The sequence below is a fragment of the Anas acuta genome, chromosome 3, assembly GCF_963932015.1.
Source record: "Anas acuta chromosome 3, bAnaAcu1.1, whole genome shotgun sequence".
NCBI classification, from domain to species: domain Eukaryota; kingdom Metazoa; phylum Chordata; class Aves; order Anseriformes; family Anatidae; genus Anas; species Anas acuta.
Window position 1 is genome coordinate 104,196,456 of NC_088981.1, and position 26,509 is coordinate 104,222,964.

Genomic DNA, 26,509 nt, shown 5'->3' on the forward strand with positions numbered 1-26,509 from the left:
GTGTATTACTTTGGTGTTTGGCATTGGTAAAAGCTATTGGAATACTGTCAGTTGCTGATGTTAGCAGCTCAGGGAAGATGTTGGCAATCTGGAGGTAGTTCAGAGAAGAACCACAAGGATATGAATGATAAAAAAACAGGACTATAAAATGGAGCAACTCCACAGGGGAAGTCTATTTAGACTGTGTATCCCAGTAAAAGCTAAGGAATAATTTGATTATGGTTTGTAAGTGCTTTCATGTGGAACAGACACTAATAGGGGACTTTTCACTTTGGTAGAAAAATATACAGGGAAATACTGTAGAAAGCTGAAGGTACATAATTTCAATTGCACTAAGGATAGGTAACAACTGCAACCATTTACGATGCACTGCAGTAGATAGAATTAAATGTCTTCTCAAGCCTTTCTCTTGTTCAAACAAGAATCAATTCCAGGTAAGCTCATGACCCATGTTGAAGAGTCAGAAATGATCATAAGATGGCTTACAGCCTTCACATCTGTGAATACAACTGTGCAAAATATATCACCATATATTTTCAAATAAAAAATTAAAAGATGTTTCTGAGTGAAGAATGGGATCCAAATTTAGCTAATGGGAATTTCTTGTGTGCATCAAGGTACTTTGTGAATGACAGGAGCAGTGTTTTATTCTAGCTCTGTTTTGTAAACTTGCTCATTTTTCAGTGCTGCCCCAAAAGCTGGCAATGCAAGATTGCAATGAGGTTTTGGAGAACATCTCCTAGAATCACATCCAGTTGTCAGGCTTTCTTCTCACATTCGCCTCCACCAGCTTCATGCTGATGAGTGCAACTGAGGTAGCAAAGCCCAGCCTAAAAGAAACCTGGTTCAGGTTGAATACTCATCTGGAAAATAACTTCTCAAGGCAACTTATTCCTAAAGTGACAAATGGACCTCCCTAAATGAAGACAGACCTTAAGGGCAACTGGCAGTCCTCTTTAGTCTGTTCAATCCCAAAAGGTCAGGAACAACTAGTGCTAATATTTCATAGCTTCTCTTGCATATAAGGGTTTCCCCAGAGCATGCAAACATAGCATTTCTCTTACTGATCTTAAACCCTCATGTGTGCTCTGCTCACTTGGCCCATTACAAAAGAAGTAAACCCATCCTTTTATTTCTCTCACATGTGACTGGTGAAGCTGTGCTTTTAATACAGGTGCTTTCACACAACTAAAAAAAGGGAGTTGGAAGACCTGTGAAAACCAGAAGCTGTTCAGAAGAGAATTCCACCACAAGAGATTGATTTCAATTAGTGCAGGATAACATTAATATGGATATACATAACACAAACACTTTTTAGCTTCTGGGAATGGCGCCATCTGTGAATAATCAGATCTACTGGTAACAGAGAGATGGAAGGTCTGACTGGGGTAGCTAATAGCCCACAGTCTTGACAGTCTGATTTGGAGGGCTGTGCTGTGATTTCTATGGTTGACTTGCTTTTCCTCATTCTATCTGAGACCATTGGCAATGCTTCTGACATGCAGATGGAGCTTTCCAAACCACCAGGATTGGCTAGGCTGGGAATGTACTGTGGTCATAGCCACAGCTAAAACCTGGCTATGCGATAGTATCACTATGAAAAATCTAATATGTACTGGATCCAGAACCAAAGACAAAGACTGCTGATTCTTGAGCCAAAGATGGGTTTGCCTCTTATGCAGAACACTCCTATACACAGAGATTTGTCCTGCAAACAACTAAGACACTTCTTAGATCCCAGATGAATAAGCACATGAAGATAAACTTCACACTTCAGCTAACAGCTTTTTTTCTTTACAATTTCTGTACAACATAACAAGGAGGCAGCTTGCAGAAATGTTGGACCTGCTTCTCTTTACCTCATTTAACAGGCTTCAGTACATAAATTACTTTGTGGATTTTTTTTTTTTATTGCACTGTAGTCAGTTGTAAATCTTGCACTGAGTTATTCAATAACACTTCTTTTTTTTTTTTTTAATTGTTTGAGTGAAGAGTGGAGCCTAAGGCTTGATTTTGACTACAGATAACACACACAGGTATTTATCCCTACATATTTTGTTGTATCCTTATTGAACATGCATGTAATTATCACACGTGCAGTTCATGCAAATGGGTACATTTCTTGTCACGTTACCTCTTGACAGTAGCTCATTTAGTCAAAAATGGACGCGCATACCACAAGTAAAAATCACACCTCTTTTAAAGAACAGATGCTTGTTTCTATGTCTCTGAATTATCCTTTTTGATGTATGGAGGAAAGCCTTGTTCCTTTACTGTCCCACAATTTATCATTTTGTTTAACCTTCCTTCCTAGCACACTAGCGTTCCAGCGTAAATTATTTAAAAAAAAATATTAGAAAAATAGAAAAGCATATCCAAGTTGGCAAGGAGATCCAGCCGTGACAACTGGTGGGGAGGTACTTGCAAGCATAGTTTGAGCTAGCTATTTTGATTAATTTTGCTGGAATGAGACTGTCTTCTCAATATGACAGTTCTCAACACTTAATAGTTGTTTAATGTTCCCAATAGGCTCAGCCCTGCACTTTGTAAATCAGCAAAAAATAAAATGAAGGTCTTTATTCTACCACTTCAAAAATTATTATCCTTTTTGTTCTGGCTTGTGTTTGTATGCTGATAATATATTTTCTGTAAAGGGACAAGGAACAGACTGACCTGGAAAAGGAAGTCTTTTTTATGTAGAACTGTCTTTGATCACTCACAGGACTTGTGCTCTGATCTAAGCTCATTGACATCAATGGAAGAAAGACTGCTATCAGCTTTGGGGGGGGCTGGCTCCTGTCCACACAGAGTCCGTATACACAAAAGCAGATGCTAAAAGAGAAAATATATTGAAAGATGGAGTTAAGGAAAAGATACTTCTCTTTCGTTTCCACAAGGCTAGGTTTATAACACAATCAGATGACTTTTTGTCTTTTCACTTAATATTTTTTCTTAGTCCCTGACACAGTAAACTGAATTTCTACATCTACTGTTGCTGTTGAGATAAAGATAAGCCTCGGATACAGAGAAGAGGAGACCTTGGTGAATATTTTCTATAACTTAAAAATGGAAGGCCTCCTTCATACATACCCCTGGGACTCCAAAGAATAGGACAAGAGAAAATAGGGCTCTGCACCCCTACCCTCAGCTGCACTTCCCCCAGAACAGCCATTCCAGAGAATGAACTCAGCACTTCAGTAATGGACATGGTCATCAAAGAAATAGGTAATTGCAGAGTGCGTGTAAAAAAATAAATAAATAAATAGAAACTCCTAATGGGATTCTCTCTCTAGGTGACAGCTTCCAGACAAGGTAGATAAGCACAATGAAGTCCAGAGATGAAAAGTCATTCAGTAAACAGTCCTAAAAGGAATCTTCCCCAGCTCTTCTGATGGAAAGAAGGTAACCTGTAGTCTGGCATGCATTAGTATCTTCAGAAAGAATGTGATAGTTTTGCCATGCAACATTCAACTGTTTAGTTCTTTGGTACCTTTGTTTCAGAAACTGTTTTAGATTCATATTCAGAAAAAAAATCCCTCTTTTAATTGAATGAGAAAATATAATGAAACAATACTTGTCACTAGCGTCACAGTTTATTCCAAAGAGTCTCCCTGAGCTGGGAATGACATTTAGGTATGGACCAGCCCATGGCACCCCTTCAGCATTCTGGCCAATGTGTTTTCAAGTTAAACATCTCCTCTCATTTGGTTAATGCCTACTACGTAAGCACTACAGCTATGCAAGGCAAGCAGACAAAACTTTAGTGCTGAGTTGGTCTGCAGACTTTGATCTGACTTTTAAGACTTGATTCCTTTTCACATCTTCTGTGTTATATCCTGACCTTGCTCTAAAATTTTAGCTGACATAGACTTACATCAACAAAAACAGACACACGACTATGTACACCTGATGTCTCAATGAGGCATGTGAAGATTTGTTCATTCAGAGCTTGTTTCTTTAACATCAGACCGAATTGGTAATATTTTCATCGACATATCTGAGAGTAGAAGCAATGTTTATGTTAGTTTTGGGGAAAGATGCTGTAGAAACAAAGGTACAATTATTAAATTATACTGAAAGAGCCAAATTCACCCCTTGGATAGACACATGTCACTCCCAGTCCCCTCCACGTCTCTTAGGGTAGGATTAAATCCAAAAACTGAAATTTATATCTTCTTCCTTCCAAAACTGAATGGTTATATTTATGGCAAGCGTATCCCATTCTATCATGAATCACTTCTTCAGATCCCATTAAAATTCGGGAATTTCCAACTGGAGGCTTAGAGTGAATTAGGTTGTTTTGTTTTGTTTTTTTTTTTTTTTTACCCCTGCCTCCTTTCATTCCTTTCTCCAGCTGGGCTTGGAGGCTCTGGAGAGCCTCTCCAGAGTTGCCAGGGACTGTGGCTCTGCCTGATGCTGGGTTACTGAGCAAATTAAACAGAAAACGCTGGTCAGGAGAACAGAGGTTGGTGCAAGAGCCTAGGTCTCATGTTTTGTCATAGTTATAAGGAGTATGAGGGGGGAGAGGAAGGGAGAAATTGTGTAAAAAGCCATCTACTAAGAAAAGAATGTTTGATTTGGATCACAGGATGTGAGACTGGAGAACGTATTGCATAACTTTATGGCTTGTCCTTATTCGCAGTGATTCAGTATCCGGCACTGCTCATCCCATTTCTAAAAATGGTATTAAGAGTTACAGGGTATTCAGAGGTGATGGGAATGACTGAGGAATGGGGGGAAACACCTTTGCATTTTAAGGCAGACAGCAAAGACTGGGTTTGCAGGTCATCCTAGAGGTTGTTGCAGATCACTGGTTCTGTGTCCTTCCCTACTGCTTAAGGGACGTTCACCAGGACCAAATCCCGGCATGTTGCCAGAGGCTCATTTGTCTCGTGCCAAGCTTAACATCAAGACAATCCTTTCTAAGAGGTATTCCTCTTATAACTGTGTATCAGGCCATGTAAAGACCCTCGCCTGGGGGAAGAGTGATGAAGTGGGTATAACACTCTTTGGGAAGAACTACCCCTCACCCCTGCCATTTCTGACACCTCCCCTGCCAAGATGAGCCCCCTATAGAGGAATCCCTACAGCCTCCCTGGAGCCCTGTTCAGAGGCATTTTCTTTCAGCCCCAAAGTGCTTATCTCTGGGACAGCCTCCTCTGTTAGGCTCCTCTCATTATTAGCAGACTCCTTTGATTCACAAGGCATCATCCAAATCCAGAGGTCCTCACACCAAAATAACTCTTCTCCCATTTCTGGCTCTCTCCTGTGCTGACGAGGGGGCAAAAGGGGGCAAACTCAACGAAGTAAGTGCCAGGCTTGTTGGGAATTCAGGGAGCTGCTCATCAAACTTTCATATATATCCAAACTCCCATAGCAGAAACAATAAAATGGGGGAGGGAGGGATGTTTGTATTAAAAAAAAAAAAAAAAAAAAGCAGACCGCAGTGGTGCTGGGCGGGGACAGAGAGTTCTCATTCATGGCTTTCTTCATGGCAGGGTGAAAGGGTTTACCTTTTCCCTCTGCCCCCCTCTCGGCACCGTTTTAATTTTGGGATGGATTAAGGCAAACCCGGGGTCGGGAGATCTCCCAGCAGACTGCACCGGGAAGCGGCTGCTGTGGCTCCCGTAAGTACGCGGAGACCCACGTTGCCCGGAAAAAAATAAAAGCGATTTCTTCATTGACAAAAAAAAAAAAAAAAAAAAAAAAAAAAAAAAAAAAAAAAAGAGAGAGAGAGAGAGAGAGAAAAGAAAGGGAAACAAAACCCACGCCCGCCTGGGGCTCCGGCGCCGGCACATGCAATGCCCGGGTGGCGGGGCCGGACTCCTCCTTAAGGTGTATTTAATTATTTGGGGGAAATTATTATGAATTAAAATTAATTAGCTAATATCTCCCCCCTCAACCGCAAGGGCAACCCCGGGAGAAGGAAGACCGGCTGCATCCCTGACAAAAGCGGGGAGCGGCTCCCAGCTCCGCGCTGGTGCCGTACTGGTGCATACTGGTGCGAGCAGCCCCCCCGGCACAGCTCGGCACGGCTCGGCTCAGCACAGCCGTGCCGCGGAAGGACGTCTCACCTTGTTTACCCTGAGAGCGGCAGGCGGCCGGGGCGGGGCGGGCCGGGGCGGGCCGGGGCGGAGCGGAGCGCGGTGGGCGGCGGGGCCGGGCCGGGCCGTGCCGGGCCGGGGCGGGCGGCGGTGCCGGGGCAGTACAGTCAGCCTGCGCGCTGGGCACCGTGCGGGCGTGCGGCGGCGGCCGGCAGCGAGGCACGGAGGCAGCCAGCGTCCCCGCCACGTAAGTAGCTATTAATACGCTGGGAGATGGAAGCGGGGGGGGAGACGATGCCCTGCTGAAAGGGGAGCGACGCGGCCATCCCTTCCCCTCTCCCCCTTGGGAGAAAAAAATAAATAAATAAATACAATCTGCTGATTTTTTTTTTAAATTATTTTTTTAAGCGTCCTTTAGTGCTCCTCCGTTCCCCGCGGTGAGAAGCCGGCCCCGTTCTCGCAGCGCTGCTTTATTTATTTTTTTTTTCTTTTCTTTGTTGTTTCTGTTCTCCATTCAGACCCCAGCCCCAAATCCCTCCGTGCGCTTGGGATTCGCCTCCCCTCTCCCGGGGTCGCACTTTTTCCCCTTTTCCCGGAGCAGCCGCGCCGCCGACAGCAGCTGGATCCCTTTGGCCGCCGGGCGCGCAGCAGCACCCGCGCATCTTGCGCGGCTCGGCCGGCAGGGGGGCGGCCCCGCGGAGCCTCCCTCCGCTCCGTGCGCTCTTTTGTCGGCCGGCCCGCTCCAAGTTCAGCGCTCGCTCCCTCGCTATTTTCGCGGGGCATTTTCCCAGCGGCGGCGTTCCCACGCCATCTACAGCCCGGCGGCGGCAGCGCTGCTCAGCCTCGCAGTAGGAAAAAAGAGAGAAAAAAAAAAAAAAAAAGAAGGGAAAAAAAAAAAAGCCTCCCCCCCCCCCTCACTTGCGCGCAGCGCTTTTACCTAACCCTTTATCCCCACTCCTAAGCGGGAGAGGCGGCCGAAAGGCGGCCGCCCCCCAGCCCCAAGCCCAGCTCCGCACCGCTCCGCGCCCGGCCGCCGGCGGGGAACAAAGGGCCGCGGGCTGAGCGCTCTCTCCCTGTGCCCAGGACGCGGCGCTGAGGCTGGGCGCCCGCCGCCGCTCCCGCCCCCCTCCCCGGCACACAAAGGCAGCCGCAGCTGGACGGGCGAGGGACCGCGCTCCACGCCAGGGCTCCGGTGCAGCGTCTCGGCTGGTTTTCTCCATACTCATGAACATACAAAGGTCAACCCCTATCACGATAGCACGATATGGGAGACCGCGGAATAAAACCCAGGATTTTGAGGAGCTCTCGTCCATACGGTCCATCGAGCCAAGCCAGAGTTTTAGCCCGAATCTAGGCTCGCCGAGCCCGCCGGAGACCCCGAACTTGTCGCATTGCGTTTCTTGCATCGGGAAATACTTATTGTTGGAGCCTCTCGAGGGAGACCACGTTTTCCGAGCCGTCCATCTGCACAGCGGCGAGGAGCTGGTTTGCAAGGTAATCCCTCTCCTCCTCCTCTGCCGGGCTTAGCCTGCTGCCGCGGGTTCGTTTCCTGGGGCTTTAAAGGAGGTCGGGGGGTTCGGTTATTGACCAGCTTTAAAAAAGAAAAGGCGGAGGAGAGGCAGGATTAAAGGCGCATCCTGTAACTTTTCCCTCTCTCCAGACAATGGCCACGTTATAGCGGTGGCCGGGAGCCAGTTCTGCCGCTTACCCCGGGGATATTGTTCTGGAAAGAGCCGTCCTTTAAGTAGGTCTTAAAGGGAGTTTCAGGGCAGGAGAAAACCTCATCTTCCCCACTCTCACTTTTCAAAATGGAGTAGGGAATCCCCAGCTAATTTTAAGGTGTTGGGACCTGCCGGCTTCCTCGATTTTTTTTGCCCCTCTCCCGTGTTCTGTGAGTTGGGGTATGGGGGAGGTTGTGGAGGGGGGTGGTGGTGGTTGCAATCAGCTTTGTCTTAAAAGTGATTTAAAAAATCCACATCGAATTAAGCAGCCTGAGCTCCCTCACCGTGGAGGTTGTTTGCAAACAGCATCCTCCCCCATTGCACAACTCAGCAAGAACAAAACCTGCACACCTACGGTTTTCAGAAGAGCAGACAAAATAGCTATCCCACTCTTTGTAGCCTGTCTGCTTTGCTGAGCCTCCTCCCAGTTTGCTCCTACTATTCAAAGGTGAGCAGTGGGAGAAAGAAAACCCCATGCGTGCACGCCTGTCGAGGGATGTTCTCCTTTCGGGCTGAGGGAATATTTTCCTTTGTTCCTAAATTGCGATTCTCATTGTCTGTAGCAAGCCAGACTTATGCCAGGCAAACCGAGGCAGTACCCAGTAGTAGTTCTTATAACTACGTAGCACATTGCAACCTTGCAACACCCGCTGCAGTGTTTGCATTGTTCCTGAAATATGGAATTGTGCCATGTAGCTATCTTGAGCAAGCGTCTCGTGTCGAACTAACTGCAAAATTGAAAAAAGGTACAATACATCTACTTTTCACATTCCAGGGATTAATGGTAGTATTGCTGATGGTTGCATACTTCTGTACTCGATTCATAAGAAGTTATGGACTAGCTTGTAGCAAGGAAGTGAAAATAATTGCTCCTGTTTGCTATTTGTGAAGACTGGAGTTCAGAGGGCAATTTAAATGTGCTCATTGATTGAGTTATAAAACCTGATGTTAAGGCAACCTAGGACTTTGTGTGATTATTCAGGGGAAAAAAAGGGCCCGTGACTTTGCAAAGGACTAATATTGCATGCTGAAGTGAATGCTTTGTTACTAAACTGAAACAGAACATGAGAATTTCTAGAATGAAAGCCCTGCTTGGTGCAGCAGTACAGTGCTGCACTCTAGGACATTGGCATCTTTTCATGAAATAAACAGATCCCACAAAGCTGCTGCTCTGCGTGAAATTATAGGTGAACTTGCATAGCAAGGAGTAAAGTGGGGGCTCTGCTCGTCTTTGTTTCCTGTTTGCTTTGCAGGATTAAGGTAGTGTTTTGATAACAGTATGAGCAGCATGACTGCAGCTCACAAAGGGTGGACTTGATTTTTTTTTCTCCTCCCTTCAAGCTGTATGTTTTTAAACCGATCCTGACATTTGAATAGTGTCAGTTTTTCCGTATGTGCAAGGCACTACTTCTAGCTGGGCTCCAAAATATGATCTTAGCTTGAATTGCCAGCTTGTGAATACGCAGTTGTCAGCCCTGAACTCAATTTAATGCATTCTTTAAAATGCCTGCAGTATCATGACTAGTATTTGTCAAGTAGCCTTCCGGCTAATAGACCTGCTATCTGGTATCTTATTGAAGATGCTTTTAGAGATTGCTTGCACAAACATTGGTTTGGATAGCAGACACATACTGATGATTCTCAAGATTCATTTGGCTGCACCCACTGCCTGTACAGATGCCGTTACTTGCTTCGAGGCTCTGTGGCATCCAGACAATGGTAACTTCTCACTTCCAATTTCCAGCAAGAACTAAATCAAACTGCAGCTTATTGGACATTCTCTGAATTGAGGCCAGGGATCTTACATGCTGGGATACAAAGAAGCCCTTTATAAAAGGTATTCTAGGCTGTAGCAGCGTGATAGCACTTCCCATCTCCTCACTTGCAAATATAGTGCTGATACATATCCAGACCTACTTACCTTACCCGAGAACCACAAAATATAACTAATTTATATCAGGATAACCTGGTTAGAAGAGAATTCTGGAAAGGCTTTTTTTTTTCACTTGAGGGTTTGAGCTACATGAATGTTCCTGCTTAAATTTTATTTTATAGCAGCTGCATTGTAGTAGAGCCATTCACTTACAATGTATTAGTTTTGAGACCCAAATGTCAATGAATTCTCCTCTGGACTGATTTACACACCAAGGATTTTAGCAACACCCCCTCCCCACCCCAGTTCTGCTTCCCTGGCTCACCATGTCACCAGAATGGCTCAGTGTTAATCTACCCCCCCCTGTAAAATGTGTTGGATCTGTTTGGCAGCCTGCCTTTAAGGTTGTTTTTGCCTGTGCTGGTGTACAGCAGCACAGGTATGGGGTGGTGGGAAGGAGCTGGGTGAGGAGGGGGTGTCCCAGTTTTGGGGTCCTTTGCAGGGGAAGGAGTTAATGATTGCACTCTGAAGTGTTAAAAGGCTTAGGTTTTGAAGCCTCAGGTAAATTTGTATTGAACTGCATCTCTGATGCTCGGTTCTCAATGCTTTATAAAGCTTCAAAGAAAGCAAGGAAGTTTGCTTCTTGGAGAGGACACAAATACCCACTACAGGGATACAAAAAGAAGGAAAACAATTGCATTTTAAACTGGTAGGTTTGATACCTTCACTGGTTCTTCATTTTTTTTGTTCAATTAGAATGAGACATGACCACCTTAAATTCTTTTTACCAAAGTAACAAAACACCAGAGAGTGAGTTATATATTGATAGAATTTTTATGCTAGTGGAAATGCTAATCCCTTGCTTTGTGTTACATCTGGAGCAGGTATAACTGAAAATAACAATCACTCCCATCAATACTTGGCTTATACTCTCTTTCAGCACACTGGCTTCTGTTCTTGTTAATGAAGTCTTTCTTCTTTGTGTAGTATGGGCATTTCTCAATTGACTCAAATACTGATTCATTCGTCATCACTAGATTATAGTAACTTTTTATATTTGGGTTTCCCAGCAGCCTTTTTAATTCCTACAGCTCATTCATAAGATCAGTGATAACATACTTACTATTAAAGGGACACTTTGCTTTTAATGGAGCACTTGACTGAAAGGCAGAGACTTTGGGGTGGTTTTTGTCTTTGCCTTTTGAAGGGTGTTTGTCTGTGCTCCAACAGGCAGGGCTATTTCCCCTGTTGTCCTTCTGATCTTATAAACAGCCATTGTAAAACTGAGACTTTGAAAGTGAAAGTGACTTTGCTGTTCATGGGAGATGAAAGAAATGCAGGAAGTAAACGTGAATAGTGACAGATGATATTTTAAACCAGAAAATCCTGAAAGCTTTAATGGGTTAATAAAATCAAGAGAGAGGCGTGTGGATCAGGGTGGATTTAATTTGACAGCTTCTCTCAACACAAAGCTACCGGTCATGTTCTCTATGAGTTTATTTGGATGCAAAATAGAAGATAAACAAGCTTCCTTCCAAGAACCGCCTCTGCATGTCATTGGTCTTTACAGCTTAATTCAGATTACATTCTAAATTTGATCAGCTATTTGCTAATGAAACTGTTCTTGCTACAAGTTTTGAACACTAGCCTTTTCTGTCAAGGCTACATGTATCTGTTGTATGGGGTTGTACAGTCTGTTTTGTCTCGTCCTCTGTGCCGTGAGCCTGTGACATCCTGTTTACATCGGTACAGCTTCAGCAGCAGCATAAACTGTACTCAGAGGTGGTGCTGTTAGCAGAATTAGATATGCCCTAACTTCACTGTCCTTCATAGTGCTAACCCTGGCTTTACTGTCCTTGTTCCTGCAGGTGTTTGATATTGGCTGCTACCAGGAGTTATTAGCACCATGTTTTTGTCTGCCTGCACATAAAAATATCAACCAAATTACTGAAATAATTCTTGGGGAGACAAAAGCATATGTGTTCTTTGAAAGGAGCTATGGGGACATGCATTCGTTTGTTCGTACCTGCAAGAAGCTTAAAGAAGAAGAGGCAGCCAAACTCTTCTATCAAATAGCTTCCGCTGTTGCACACTGCCATGATGGTGGACTGGTACTGCGAGATCTCAAGCTGCGAAAGTTTATTTTCAAGGATGAAGAAAGGTAAGAGCCTCTGTGACGTTACAGGTGGGGGGAGCCTGAGGTCAGTTTCAGACTCACAGGATGCTGTGTTCTTTGTGGTCACCATACTGTTCGTTTGTGGTACACAAGGTGTTTCACTTTCTTTACTTACCTCTGCAACCTGATCATGGGATGGATGTGCCATTTTACCTTCTGGCTTAGGAGTAAAGTAAGTATAGAGAGTTGTTTGTATCTGTGTCTTGTCTTTGCATCTCCACCCAGAGGAGCATCCTCATTCCAAAGGAGGGGATGTCTCCTGTGGGAAGGCTCTGCGTAGATGTCTGGTGTAGGAGCTCTGCTAGCATAAATACAGCTGGTGTTTAAAGAGGCAAGGAGTAAAAGAACTGATATATTAAAGAGGGCTGGGGACTGAAATGGCTCATACCAATGAGGAGACATGAAGAGGAAGAACAGCGAAGTGGTTAATGCTGATGTAGGTTGGAGACAAGGGCCACCAGTGCTTTGAAGGACCACTTTGAGGACAGCTTTTTGCTTCCAGTGCTGGAAGAGTCTGGAGGCTGCTTCTAAGGGTATTATGTGGTCAGGAGTCATACTAAGACTAAAACAGCCTTGTTGTTGTGTGTGTGTACCTGCTTTTAGTATCAACTGTTGTGGTACTTGGGAAACTACCCTTTTTTTTTGGTGGTGGTTTTATTTGTATCTCCTCCTTGCATGCTCTCCCTGCTCAGTAATTGGCTGGTAAATGATTTGGGGAAGGAGGTGGAAGACAGGGAATGAAGTAGTGTGGTATACACTCTAGGTATACGCTGTTGAAGTGCTATTTTGGATGCTGAACCATAGCTATAGTGTTGAACCTGTGGAAGCTTCACGTCTCTTTCCTTGTGGTTACCAGTTTTCATTAATTATGTTACATCATGTATTTGCTTGCAACTTCCACATAAACCACCAGAGAAATGAATGCTGCCAGAGTAATGTCAGGCTTTCACAGAGGAATTTAAATTGGGAGATGACTGTCGGAAGACAAAATTAAATGAGGACAGAGCCTCCCTTTATGCTTCTTCGTGTCTTGGTAGAGGATGGGGAGGTGTTTTTTCCTTTCTGGTTCCATCCTATGAAGTGTTTGAAAGCTTTCTCAAACTGTTGCAGAGTGAAGTGTTCTGGAAATCTTCATTAAAAATAACCAATGCTTATCAATTCCATTTAGGGCTGTTTGCAGGGTTATAAGCAAAAACAGAGGCAAACAGGTTTTCTGTAGGCTCAGTAAGACTGTGATCTGAGAATGTCTATTAGTTTTCTGTCACTTAAGTCATTAAAGAGAGGTTCTGAACCTTAAAATAAAAACGGCAACATCTATCCTATTTAAATATTCTTTACTTAACCTAATAAAAGCCATTTTTTCCAAAATGAACTTCTTTTAATCTTTTTATAAGCAGTAAAGTAAAAGGAATCTCTTCACTTCTCAATTCAGTTCGGGCAATTCACAGCTATTCCCTGTTTTCCTACTGTAGCCCCAATAGAAATGATTACTGTTTCCTCCTCTTCTAATAAGAAAGTCTAAAATGAAACAAATTTAATGTCCGTTAAGAGAGAAATTCAAAGCAGATACATGTAAACTAAACATTCACAACTTTTACCCTGAGTTTAATAATTAAACATTGTTATGACATCTTTGATGTAGATAACGAGGGAACCTGTGTCAAGTAGGTGGGGTTGTTTTCTGTTATAGCTGATTATGTCCTAACATTAAAGTGAATTTTTCTTGGCCTTTTGCATAAACTTGTATTATATATTTTTGCATAAACTTGCCTTTTTGTATAAAGGGCAGGGCTGGAACTACCTTTCCACTCTGAGCAGAATGAGCTCAGAGCAATGTAGTGGGAGCAGACGCAGGCCGTGCTGAATACTTTTGAACTCCTACCCTGCTGCTTACTAGGAACTAAATGCAACACACGGCATGAGGCCAAATCCTGAAGCCACCCAAGAAGAGTGGTGTGTACTATAATAGTAGTGTTTGCGTTCATGAATGTTTTTAACATAACTCGTCTGCAAAATCACACAGTTACTCACATTTGAACAGTCTCTTCTAATTATCCACTAATTAATTTAAAAGATCAAATACGACTTGCTGGTTATTTTTAAGATAACAGTAATGTGGTTTTCTTCTGGATGTGTTGTTGACTTGTAAGTATAGAGGTATTGTAATCCTTTCTCCATTAAATAAACGGAGATGCAGTGAGATTAAATAGCGGGAGATGGAAATAGAACCAAACAGCGACTGGCTTTTTCACATGCTCTGATCATCAGACTGTAATCAGTCATCACTTTCTGTCTGCTGCTATATTTAGGCTGAAAAATCTTCCTGGTCCTTCCGGGTTCATGGAGGTTTTTGTGCTTTGCTCACACCCATCTGAACTGGTGTTTCGGTGAGCCTGCCGGCAATGCCCGCATGCTGAGCAGCCTTGCATTCAGAAACTGCTGCCTGTGGGAGTGCCTGTGGTAAGGGTGCTGCAAAATCCAATGATCCTTGGTACCTGCAGTGATCCAGGGAGGAAGAAAAAAAGGTGAAAATGATGTTTTAAGATATGTCTGTGAACTCCACACCTGTTCCTCAGTGGAGGTCGTTTTCAGTAGTTCTTTTCCTATTTCTTCAAGCCTTTAGTACTTACTGATTTGAAACTTTCTCTTATTAAACACTCACCACTTTATTTTAGGAAAAAAAAAAAGATGGGAAATCCAGCATGCAGGCAACATATGAATGGAAACTTTTTTTTTTTTAAGTAAGATTTGTCTGCTCTTAGCTATGGGCTGCCAGACTGACTGCAAGAGTCAGAGAGAATATGAAGGATACATGGAGGCAGTTCCATTTGTCTAAAAAAGAAAATCAATTGAAGCATTTCTTAGCACATATTCCTTCCATTGATCCTAATGCTACCCTGGTAGTTGAATATGAAGTCAGAACTCATGGAGTTCTGCAGACAGGTACTATATGGCATGGGAACTCTTCCCACCTCGTTCTGGTTATCTAAACTACAGATGGAATTTGCAAAGATTCAAGATCTTGATCTAGTGTCAGGAGTGCTCTTTGCTCCCGCTGATGTCACTGCGAAGAATGCATGTTATTTGGATGTTGCAAATCGCAGTGCTCTTGCGATACCGGTAATGAACCAGGAAGCAAGGAGATAGGGAAAAAAAAATGCTGGAGGCTGCTGGTGCTGAGCATTTTGTAGGGGTCCCAATCTTACTAGCAGTGTTTTCTTGATGTGCTAAATCAAAGCTAGACTGTGATGGTGTGTTACATCTTGCTATTGCATGTATGTAAATACATCAGCACTTAAAATGAAATACAGAATTCCATAGTGTGGAAACAAAACAATTAATCTGTGTTTCAGGGTACTTTGTTTTATAGATTCCTTTAGTTCTGAACTGTAGAAATTTTTAAGATTGCATTCCATGAAAATGATGTGTGCTGTTGGCAAGCACCTTAGGTCTTTTATGTTTTGTTTTTGTTTGCTTCATATAAAGAAAGATTGGGGGGTCTTGTTTTAGGGGGGTGGAAGAAGAGGGATTGTTTTTGTGTGTTTTTTTTGTTTGTTTGTTTGTTTGTTTTTTGTTTGTAAACTATATGTGAAATAGGCAGAGTATTGAAATTTCAGAGTTAAGCTTCTTAAACCTGCAACTGATCTTGATGAAGCAGAACTTCTAAGACATTACCGCATGGCTGGAAATGTTTCATAAGACTGGGTTAGCAAGCAGCAGCACATCCATTAAATGAGGGCAGTGACTTTCAGATTACTGAACACATGGAAAACACTTATTTGCCATGCTGAATCTCACCAGACTTTTTAAAGTACTTACAGGATTCTTGACTATTTAAAAATTGAACTATTTAAAAACTTCTAACTAAAATTTGAATCCAAGATACTGGAAATGACCTAAGACATGCTTTTGTATGTTTTCTACTTCCATGCATGATTTCTCATCCTAGATATTAAGGTCAGCATTGCTACTGATCTTTGTGGGACTCTTGTTTTTAATTATTTTTGTTCTGTTCCTGTTAAGCTTTTTTTAAATTTTATTTTATTATTTTTTTTTACAGTCTGCCTTCATAGTAGGCCTTTGGGCAGAGCAACTCTGCCCTTCTCCTGGTGTCCCATAATGATGTCGCAGAATGGGCAGGGCTTTTTTGGTTGTGCTAAAAATAGCACTAGCCACAGCATAGCTAATAAAGCAATTCATCAGTGTGATATATAGCAGATGCTTTGAGAGAGAGCCACCTCAAAGATCTCAGAATTAAATCAAGCATTTCTGTGGTGGTTGTTCCAATGGCTTTCTTAATACATGAACATTCCTGCTGTCAGGGAATTATTAATTTCTGTAGTGTGTTTTTAAGCCTTTAATTATATTAAAATATTAGCTGTCATAATATTTGAAGCTTAAAGACCTTGTACATTCATCATAGTTGTTGAGGGGAAAATTAAAATAATTTTGGTATTTAGATATCATCATTTCCCTGTATTCCTTGAGTAAATATGAGAAATGGTAGGCAGGTGGGATTCAATAAAAGTAAATATCATTTGACACCTTTTGCTGTGCACCAGGGGAATGCAGCCAGTGCAATCCACCAACCTAGAAAGCCTGTGTTAGCATAACATTTATTTGATGCTCTTAGAATTGTTTTATCATTTTTTTCCCTCTAGAACTTCTCAGCTTTGGATGGTGCTTTAAGGTGACCTAGTTATGTTGTTTGCAATCCTTGTGATACAAACCTGATCCCACAAAGAAACACAGAATACGTGTACTCACCTTTGTCCAAGTAGGCATTTCATCTTAGAGTTAGCAGTAAGTTTCTTCCCCTTCGGTTGTCAAATTGTAATGCAGTCAGCTCATTTTTTCCCCTGGTGTTGGAACTTGCTGTTTTACTTAAAATTCAATAGAGAACAGGTAAATTAATGTCCTGGTCCTGGTGTTTGAATACCAAAAGAATTACAAATAATGGCAGTCTTCATCTGTTTTGTTATTTAAGTACTTTACCTTACCCTGAAAGGAGAGGAAAGGTGCCACAGGTCCAAATAAGCATCATTTCTTCAATAGTGTGAAATTATAGGTCAAATTTCAGACTAAAAATGATTATTATTTTGCTTTTCACTAGAATATGGTAAGGAAGGCAAATTCCATTACAGGCAGCAAATGTCTGCTATCAGACTTCAGATAGAGGATGGAGCAGTTAGACAATTGTCCCCTACAGAAAGGTTTGTGCTCTTTGTTGCTTTCAAGGGGTTTGCTTGCAAATCTGATTTCTGGCATTCTGGGGATCAGCACACTGAGTTCTGTTGCATTTGTGTCCCCCTTCCTAGTGGGGTGCAGGAGGCCGTCTGTAGATGTTGATCATCACACCAGCCCGCTGAAGTGTGTAAATCTCCTCCTGAGGGCATGCATAGTCATAGAGGTTAAGTGCTGTGCACAAGGTCATAAATGAAACGAAAGCCAGGGAAGAGTTGGCTGCTGGCTGGTTCTGGGGTGAGGACTGAGCTGCAAGTGAATCTTGGAACCAAGTCTCTTTGAGGTCCTTTGGCATGACCATGAGTGGTGTAGCGCTATTGTACTAATTGTAGCTGAATACCTAACTTTTTTACTTCCTTCTGTGAAGGGTGGTGTGGGGATGCAGTCGTGCAGTGGACAAGGAGTTGGAGAGAAGCCCTACTTAGGGTCCTGCCTTTACTCTGGGCTGCAGGTTGCCTTCATGTGCTGCTCAGCCTCTCCTGCCACAATCACTGACTAGTTTTCGTTGCTGTATCCTTAGCTGGTTTGTGTTGGCAAGCTCCCGAATCACTTCTTATGACAGTTCAGCTTTTTTTTTTTTGAGTTGGACCCGTTTCATTCTGGTCACCAGCTTTCTGGCAGGCTCTTTGCAGGAACTGTCACATTTCTCCCCATCACTGGACTGCACACTGGCTTTCTGGACTCCTGTGTGACTTTCCGAAAGGCACCTCTGGATGAATTCTGCACATTACACATTGGCTGTGTCGCCAGATGTGGTTGGCATGGTTGGGTGCCCATCATGAAATGCCTGTCACAGGATTGCTCTCTCTGAGGGCAGGCACTCTGCAGTCCTTGGAAACAGATGACTCTTGAGACAACTTGCACAGAGAGTTCACCAGCTTGCTGTTTTGAAGACTTAAAAACCTCCATCCAGAGACTTGGTGCAAGATACTCGGTGTTCATTTTTGAGCTGAGGCTGAGGAAGTTTGCAGGCATCTGAGCTGGCGGTGAGCTGGCTAGGGGCAGCTGCCATGGACTGCCATGGTGAAATTATCCTGTATTTTCTTTTTAATTGTCCTTATTATCACACCATGAAATTACTTCAGGCTAGGGAGACAGAGGAAAGGAGGAGACAATAAACAGGAGCCAACTTGGGGCATATTTAGTCTTAAGTACCTGCTTTTTAGTAATGTATATGGCTTGGAGATGGACTACAGACATCTCAGCAAAGGTTTGCAAGTCAGCTTATAAAATAATGGATCTGCTTTGTCACAGAGGTGCTGGGCACCCACTGTGGACTGAGAAAGTCTAGGGCTTTTCTGGCAACATGCAGTTCCATTCACAAAATATATTTTTTTGTCTCCTTTCCCCGTGGAGCTTTATCATGTGAACAGACCTAAAAAAGATGGTGAACGTGGCATAGAGCTGACAGCAGAGCCTTTTAAAACTGACCTTTCATGTGATCGAAAAAGATAAGAGAGGTGAAGTAGCTGCCATGAGCCAGATGCTTATCATATAATGGCCTCCTTGAAGGGTTGTAACTGAGCCCTTCTATGAAAGGGTCTGCAGTGGACTTCAGGCCCCTCACCGCAGCGTAGGCACACACACACTGCTCCCTTCTTGCCTGCTTTTTTGGGAGTGTGTTGTCACCCTAGGCAATAAGGGTGTGGAAGGAGCTAAGTGCACGTCATGCAGGACAGGCTGTTCCCAGCAATCCTGGTTGAGTGCTGTAGGGCAGAGGTCTTGGGGGGCCCCAGCCCTACCTGGAGGGGTGCGGGGGGGTGGTCTGCTTTTTTTTTTTTCTTTTAAGTGTTAACCAGCCAAAAATGAGTTAAAAGTCCTAAGTTGCTGGATCCTGCATGTCAGCGAGGGGATATGGGGCAGGATAGGATCTCGTCGGAGGAAGGGTGGGTGGGGATATGTAATTTTTAGAGGCTTCCTCATTTTGCGGAAGTACCAGTGAGGGAATCTTCCCTTAGGAACAAGGTTCATCCTGTAAAACCTTGACTGCCTGCAAGTCCCAGTTGCCTTTTGAAACGTATCCTTGAGCCTGTTTCATTATGCAAGAGACAGTTTGTCTGACAGCCTCCGTACAGGTTTTTTCACTGGAGCTGCGTAGGATGCCGTGTGGTGAACTCCCAGGCTGCGTGCCGTTACCTGCTGGAAGGGATCTTAACAGTGAAAGGAGCAGGATTTGAATTGATGGCATAACATTTCCCCTCTGATCCTGCATGCCTCACTGCCCCGGGAGAAGATCGGGTAGTTCTGAGTTCAGGACAAGTCTTTCTACCAAGCTACAAATCATCCGCATGGGATTTCATTAGCCGCCTTCCCCATCTCACCGGCTGCACGAAGGCAGCATGCTTCTGCATTATTTAGGAGAGATTCCCTTAGTTAAAATAATCAATTAGCAAAAGAGAATTGTTTCCAGTGTCGAGCTTCCCCTTTTTTTTTTTTTCTCCTGCCTGATGGCATAATTGCATTCATGCTCATCTTGTCTTTGTGATGGGGTGCTAGCAACTGACCTTGATTAAATGACCTGTAAATTATTGGCCACACAGGAGCAATCCGTGATCTCTTGGGCAGTAACAGGTTCCTGCTGATGGCTTGAGTGCTTCCACCCAGGGAAAGGCTTTTCTGGCCTCAGTCAGGGCAACATTGAAATATGAGAGAGCATGGCATGGGTGCCTTTGTTTTTTATGGGCAGGCTAATTTAGGGGGGAATGCTGTGAGGCACCTCTCCTGTTCAGAAGTTGCCATTATATATTTGCCTGCAGCCATATCAGTAAAATGGCAATTTGGATGGCAATTCCAATTCAGATGACAGTTGTTTTCTGATCTCTGGAGGCACGCGGCTGCTGTATAGAATCTGTAAATCTGGATCATCTCATTTTGACCCAACTTGAATAGCAAGTGGGTGGCGTGCCTGGAGGCTCTGAAGCAGGATGCCTCCTTCCAAAAGCAGCTGATCTGGTCGATGTCTCAAGGATGCTGCTGGACTGAAACTATGGGTTCGGTCTGCAGTTTTTGTTCCCAAAATGGTAACGGTGGCTCAGCTGTGGTTCAGGTGCTATTTCCTATCAAATGGCTTTGAGGACAAACTAGAAGCAACTGCTTTCGTTGATTCAGGCATGGGCTCCTTTACTACTGTTTATTCAGTGCAGTGGAGATATTTTCCTCTGAAACACTCAGACTTTCAGTCAGCATTTCTGCTTTAAATGTTCCATCTTTTTATATATATTTCCCCCCGTGCCTCATGAGCTTAGAGGCTTCTGAATAATTCCACTGATTCTGGTATGGAAATTGTGTTTGCTTTTGGAGAATAAGAGCGGAGCAAGCGTGAATGCCGGGTTCTTACAGTCCTGGCTTCAGTGTCAAAAGGCAGGGGAGTAATTTGCCAGTAACCCCTGAGCTCTGCAGGGAGGAATAATGTGAATCACCCTGGAAAAAAAAAAAGTGTAGTACGTGCAACAAAGCCGTCTGCCAGAAACGGGTGCTAACTGAGGAGGCTGCGTTGAAGAATCTTCTGGAAGACGTTTAATTGATTAGGTTTTGTTACATTACTGAAGAGCAAAGTCTGAATGTAGTCAAGTAATGAATGGCATATTGATAAGAAATTCAGAGTGGTATTGTTTTTCATGGGTTTCCCTGACGGTTTCTATGGGGACAAAGACGCATTTCCCGTCTGAGTGCTGCTGCTGCCCTCTGATTGCACTTCTGTGGTTTCATTCACCAGTAATGGGAAAGCATTCATAGGCAGAATAGCTTCCCCTTTTTAAATAGCCATGATTCAGGGTTGTATTTTTTTTTTTTTAATGCATTAGACTAATGCAGTGTTTTATCAATGATCTGATAGATGCATAATGCTCTTTTTCCAAGTGCTTATTCAGGGTCTGCATTAAAACTTGAAATTATGTACTGTAATTACGTAAGCCTTGACAAAAGTCTTTGTTGTCCTACAGTATGTGTACAAAGTGATTCTCATCCGGCTTTGGCAGTAGCTTACATTTCAACTTCAGGGATTAATTTTGTTGCAACCATTTGAATGGTCGACCTCAAATGCTGATGCTTTTGGAAAACTTTTCTCTTGTGGGGGTCCTTCAGCTGGCTGATGCGAGTTAATTATGTAGAGAATGAGAGGTGTTTTTTTAGAAATGCGACTCTTAATAAGAAGAATGATTTTTGTTTGTGCTTTCTCTGCTCTGTGATGAGAAGTGCTTCAAAGCTGACTGATTTCACATTTCAGCATTTGGTTTTGAGTCTGTCCCCTGCCTGCCAAGTGCCGAATTCAGGGTTGTCTGCGCTGCAGTTGGATACACTTCCGAGCCTCTGCTGCAGAGGTTCTGTGTTCTCATAAGCTACTTGCAGTTTTAAGGGTCTGTTTGTTGTTGTTGGCTTTTATTCTTTTTCCTGGTATTTTATTTCAGTGCTTCCTCTGAGAGAGGAGGTAGAAAGGAAGACTGCTTCTCATCCAGGGCGTCTGTGCATTTCTCTGTATTTAGATCGTCTCTTTCCTGTTGTCCCCCCATCCCATCACGCTGAAAAGAAAGGTCTCAGACTTGCAGAAAACCTAGCTCTCTTAGGCAGTGCTTGAAATATGGAGAAATGGGAGGCCAACCAGAACTGGAATCCAGGAATACCTCTGTCTTGCAGAGGTGCTGTGCACTGGGAAATAGCAACTCCTCAGCCAGGCTGCTCCTTCCTTCTCAATTGCCTAAAAAACCGTGAAATGACTGTAAAAAAGGGGAGTGACTTAGAGTTCACAATGGCATGCTACTCAGCTGGTCTGTGATTGCAGCCTGTGTGCTGTATGCAAGGTCAAGATGTGTGCAGTCACCTGTCTGTTAGGAAGAGAGGCTGGGTTGGGTCTCCCCTGGCTCTGGGACACCGTAAAGAGTCCAGGAGAGCTCAGCCAGGGCCTTCAGCAGCAAAAGCTGATGAGCGCTGTGCACAGGACTGTGATGTGCTCCTCTGGTGTCTTTGCTCTGCTCACAGAAGGCCTGCAAGTGCCTTCTGTGTCACCTTCTGTGGAGCAACCCAACCCTCCAACAAAATGAGAGCATCCCAGTTGCTTTTGGTGGTAATTGGGAAGGGGGATGGTGTGAAGTGTCCTGCTGGGGCTGTGTTATGTGGCAGGTACGAGCTCAGCAGATACAGGACTGTGGTTTGTGAGGAAGGGTATGGGCACTGGGTGGGTCTCCAGTGCTTGTACCCCTGCTGGAGTGTGGCCTGGAGAAGGAGCTGGTTTGCAGCTTTTTACCTCAAACACAAGGGTGTTACTGGTTGAGGTCTTGGGCGCTGGCAAGAAGGGATGAGGAGAGCTGAAGGTTGTGTTTTTGTTTGATTTGGGACCTTTTGTTTCCTCAAAGCCTGTCAACTCAGCAGGATGAAAAACCTGGTTGAGTGTTTGCTTCATTTGGCTGCAGATTACGGAGGAGCAGGCAGATAAGGGCCAGCTGTTGTTCCATTTGCTTGCTTAAACAAAACCCGACGTGGCATGCGCGGAGGGCTGCCGGCTGCAGAATGCAGCACCTTGCATGAAAATCAAGGCAGGGATATGGCCTTTGTGTTCTGCGTCTGGTTTACTAGCAAGAAATGATTTCTCCTCTTGGAGAAAATGAGTTCTGAGCATTTTTTTTAAACGCACATTGCAATCCACTCTTTCCACTTCTGTGTCGCATCCATTACAGAAAATGTAAGATTTGGAAAATAAAATAATTTTCTTTTAATACACAAGCTGCTGAATGAACTGTTTCTTTAATTTTATTTTTTTTTGGCAATGTTCAGAAACGTAAAACAAGATAGGAGAGTAAGCAGCATTTCCCTGCACTGTTGACACTTGGATGGCAAGACTGTGTGTGTGGGGGTGAATTCCATCCTGCAAGTTATTTATAAATAGCATACCCTGCCCCGTTCCTTGCCTGCTGCTGGTAGCAGGAGTGAGTTGATGCTTTCCTGGCTGGCAGTTCAGTGACTTAATGCACGTTTGAGTAGTTGGCCTCCCTGCTTTATTGCCACACATGCTTTTCTATGGAAAAACTGAGGTGGGCAGTGCAAATGAACCACAAGTCATGCCTCTGACTTCCATTTCCTCCTCTCTGTTCCCTGTCCTCCTAGATGTGATTTTTTCACTCTACATTTCTCCTCGCTGTGCTTCCGATGCTGGACAGGTGTGGGAACGTGACAGGGCTGAGCATGATGGAAAAACCCTTCTCCTCGGCACTCTCCCATTTTGGAGCCTCTGAGCTGTGTACAGAGGGAAATTGCTGTGGTCTTGATAATTGCAGTTAGTTTCTTCTTACAGCCAGCTTCCTGTGTGAGGTATTGCTGCTATAGGGTATTGTCTGAGTGCTAATGAGCAGTTGTCCATCCCCAGAATTGCTGTTAGGCTGGCAATGGGTAATTAATCGTGAAGCAGGTGTGTTGCGCAAACCCCATCAGCATCCGCACTGGAGGAGAAAACACTGGCCTGTTTAATGTGAGAAGGAGCTGCCTGGACACACTGTGCTTGGGAGCCAGGTATCCTGCATTCTGTATTTATGACTTCCTGATTCAAGGCATGTTGCCAAAGGGGCTTTCACCTCTGCTAGTAAACGTCTCTAGCTGTTGAAAAGGTCCAAGTGTCATTATGAGAGTTTATGGCACAGTTGCCACTGGAGTACTCCACGGAGTAAAATGCTCTTCTGTTGGTTCAAAGAAGATAGCACTGAGCTGCCCTGGAACCAAGTCTCAGCCAAAGCTGGCCCAGCTGTCTTTTGCAACTCAAGCCTGAGCAATGTTGTCTTCAATAAACATTTAAGAAACAGGGCTCTCCTTGTCTGTTCTAATGCCTATTAAACGATGTGCTTTAGTCAAGAGATGTGAGTCCTGTTTTCTGGGATGAAGTTCAGGCATTGCCTGTGAATGTCTGTGGTATGGGAGTATGGCCACGACACAGGGCTAGGAGTGATCATACAGACCCATGAGGTTGAGGAAAGAGGACTGAAATGCCCTCAGTTGAGCTTTGATCCCCAAGTTGTTGGAAGACTACACTGCTGCTAGGTTACTCTTCTATCCAGATGCACTGGATAAATCCTATTGCGTTGTACCCATTCTGCTCTTAGAGCCAACTATTGCTGGCATATTGTCTAAAGGATAATTGGTAATCCTTTTGGATGCCTTTAAAAGGGACAGATTTTTAAATATAGCTACAGACGCTTGCAGTCCAAATTAAGAGGAAAGAAAGGTTATGTAAAACTCATGCTATGACAAGCAGCTTTGGTGTTGTTTTTTTTTCTGCTTCTGTGTGATATCTATAATGGAAGAAAATCCTTTTGCAGAGATAATTACTTCAGCACAATGACAAGTTCACAACACTTTGCAGGCAAAAGGAGTGTGCAATCTAGATAAAGCATCCCTGTCATCCCTCTGCAAGCCCTTTGCTATTCTCTCCATTCATTTCAATGTGAGAAGCTCTTCTGGTTTGGCTGGGTAGATAAGCTCATCTCTGTATTCAGCTCACCTGATCTCCCTTACCCAAAGATCTCTTTAGGAAGACCGAAATCTGTCAAACTTGCTCTTGAATAGTGGAATAAAGAAAAATGTTGGTTGGTCAGAGAATTATTTAGGGTTGGAGTGACAGTTTTTATTCACGTCAAACTTTGAAATACAGGTGCGAGTAACTGTTCACCAGTGTGAAAGTGTCAAAACAACCTTGTCTAGTTAGGGCTAGTCATGAGTCCTACATACGATTGGAGTGCAGAAAACAAATAACCTTGAGGCTTGCGTCTCCTCTTGGAAATCATGTTTACAGAAACATTACTAAAGATATGAATGTAGCAGTTAACTTCTTTTTATAAGACCTTACCAGCTTATTTACTGGACAGGTGTAATTGAAATCTTGTAGCTGTGTGTATGGCAATATTCCCTATGTGTCTTTTTAACTGGTATAGAAGAGACAATATCAATTACCTGTAATAATAAGCACTGTGAGTGGGAATCTAAACTGTTGCAGTTCTGCAGTTGTTGAATTTTGTAGAGTACTTTTATTACAATTGCAATTGTGTAACTGTAACAGCCTGGAATATGTGTGTTCTGATGTTTACTTACCTTGTGTGTTTTTTTTCTTTTTTTTTTTTTTTTTTTTTTTTGCCTGCAGGACTAGAGTGAAATTGGAAAGCCTAGAAGATGCTTATATTTTAAGAGGAAATGATGACTCTCTTTCTGATAAGCATGGATGCCCAGCCTATGTGAGTCCAGAGATCTTGAACACAAATGGCAGCTACTCTGGCAAAGCAGCGGACGTGTGGAGTCTAGGTGTCATGCTTTACACCATGCTAGTTGGACGCTATCCTTTCCATGACATTGAGCCTAGTTCCCTCTTCAGCAAGATCCGGCGTGGGCAATTTAACATTCCAGAAACTCTATCCCCCAAGGCAAAATGCCTCATACGTAGCATACTGCGTCGGGAGCCATCAGAAAGGCTGACTTCACAGGAAATTCTGGACCATCCATGGTTTTCTACAGATTTTAATGTATCGAATTCAGGATATGGTGCTAAGGAAGTATCAGATCAGCTGGTGCCTGATGTCAACATGGAAGAAGATTTGGACCCATTCTTTAATTGAGCACAAAGACTGGTGTTCAGAAGGTACACAACCTGGAGATGGACACATGAAGGAGCCCTTCCTGACGGTGTTAAATCACATCCTGCATCAGCCTAGCTTGGTAGCAAAAGACACTCGGAGGTCCTCGGATTGAGAAGGAACCTCCACAAGGAGCTAATATAACAAATGTAGCATGGGGACAGATTGGGGGGGTGGGGGGAAGCTTGCTATCAGGTTAGATTGATTTGGAGGAGAAAAGGCAGCATGGAGCAATTGTAGCTTCTCACCTTTTTGGAGCCAAGGAGACTGCACATGCCAATTCTGGTGCAGCTGTATCACTCCTGTTTCTGTTCCATTAAAAAATAGTGGTAATTCACAACAAATAGAAACTTTTTGCCTCAGCTCACATCTTGGCATCGCACTGTTAGATATTTAACTTCAGCCATTATTCAGGGAAAGTACAATTGGCTAACTTTTTTTTAATCGGATGTCTAATAATTAATGGGATTAATTTAAGAAAAAAATTAGGTGCACAAAGACGGACATGAAAAGTGGGTGCTAAAAACAAACAAAATTTCAGTTCATGTCTCTTGATAGCTATTTTCAACTCATTTCTTCTAAATAAACTACTTAATATTCTTGTCAGGAAATGACATTTTAATGCTTTGTTCCCTTAAGGGGAAGTAACTGTCATTTAACAAGCTGTTCTGTTTTGTGTCAAATGGTTTGTTGCAGGAAGCTATTATAACTCGAACTTCCAGATGCATTACTGCTATAATAGGAGAGAAAAAAAAAAAAAAGGAAAACTATGTGACTTTCTTTTTTTTTTTTTTTTTTTTTTTTTAAAGATATGAGATACTGGCTTCCATATCTGCCATGCTGCACGT

General features: G+C 43.5%; 1 protein-coding gene across 1 annotated transcript; it reads left to right on the plus strand.

The window, feature by feature from the left end:
- The first annotated feature begins 6,133 nt into the window (after positions 1 to 6,133).
- TRIB2 (tribbles pseudokinase 2) lies at positions 6,134 to 26,461 on the plus strand. The gene is made up of 4 exons (XM_068678618.1): positions 6,134 to 6,291; positions 7,128 to 7,538; positions 11,507 to 11,799; positions 25,175 to 26,461. Exons 2-4 carry the CDS (start codon positions 7,269 to 7,271, stop codon positions 25,641 to 25,643), a joined length of 1,032 nt encoding a protein of 343 aa, XP_068534719.1. The 5' UTR covers positions 6,134 to 6,291; positions 7,128 to 7,268; the 3' UTR covers positions 25,644 to 26,461.
- The last annotated feature ends 48 nt before the right edge of the window (positions 26,462 to 26,509 follow it).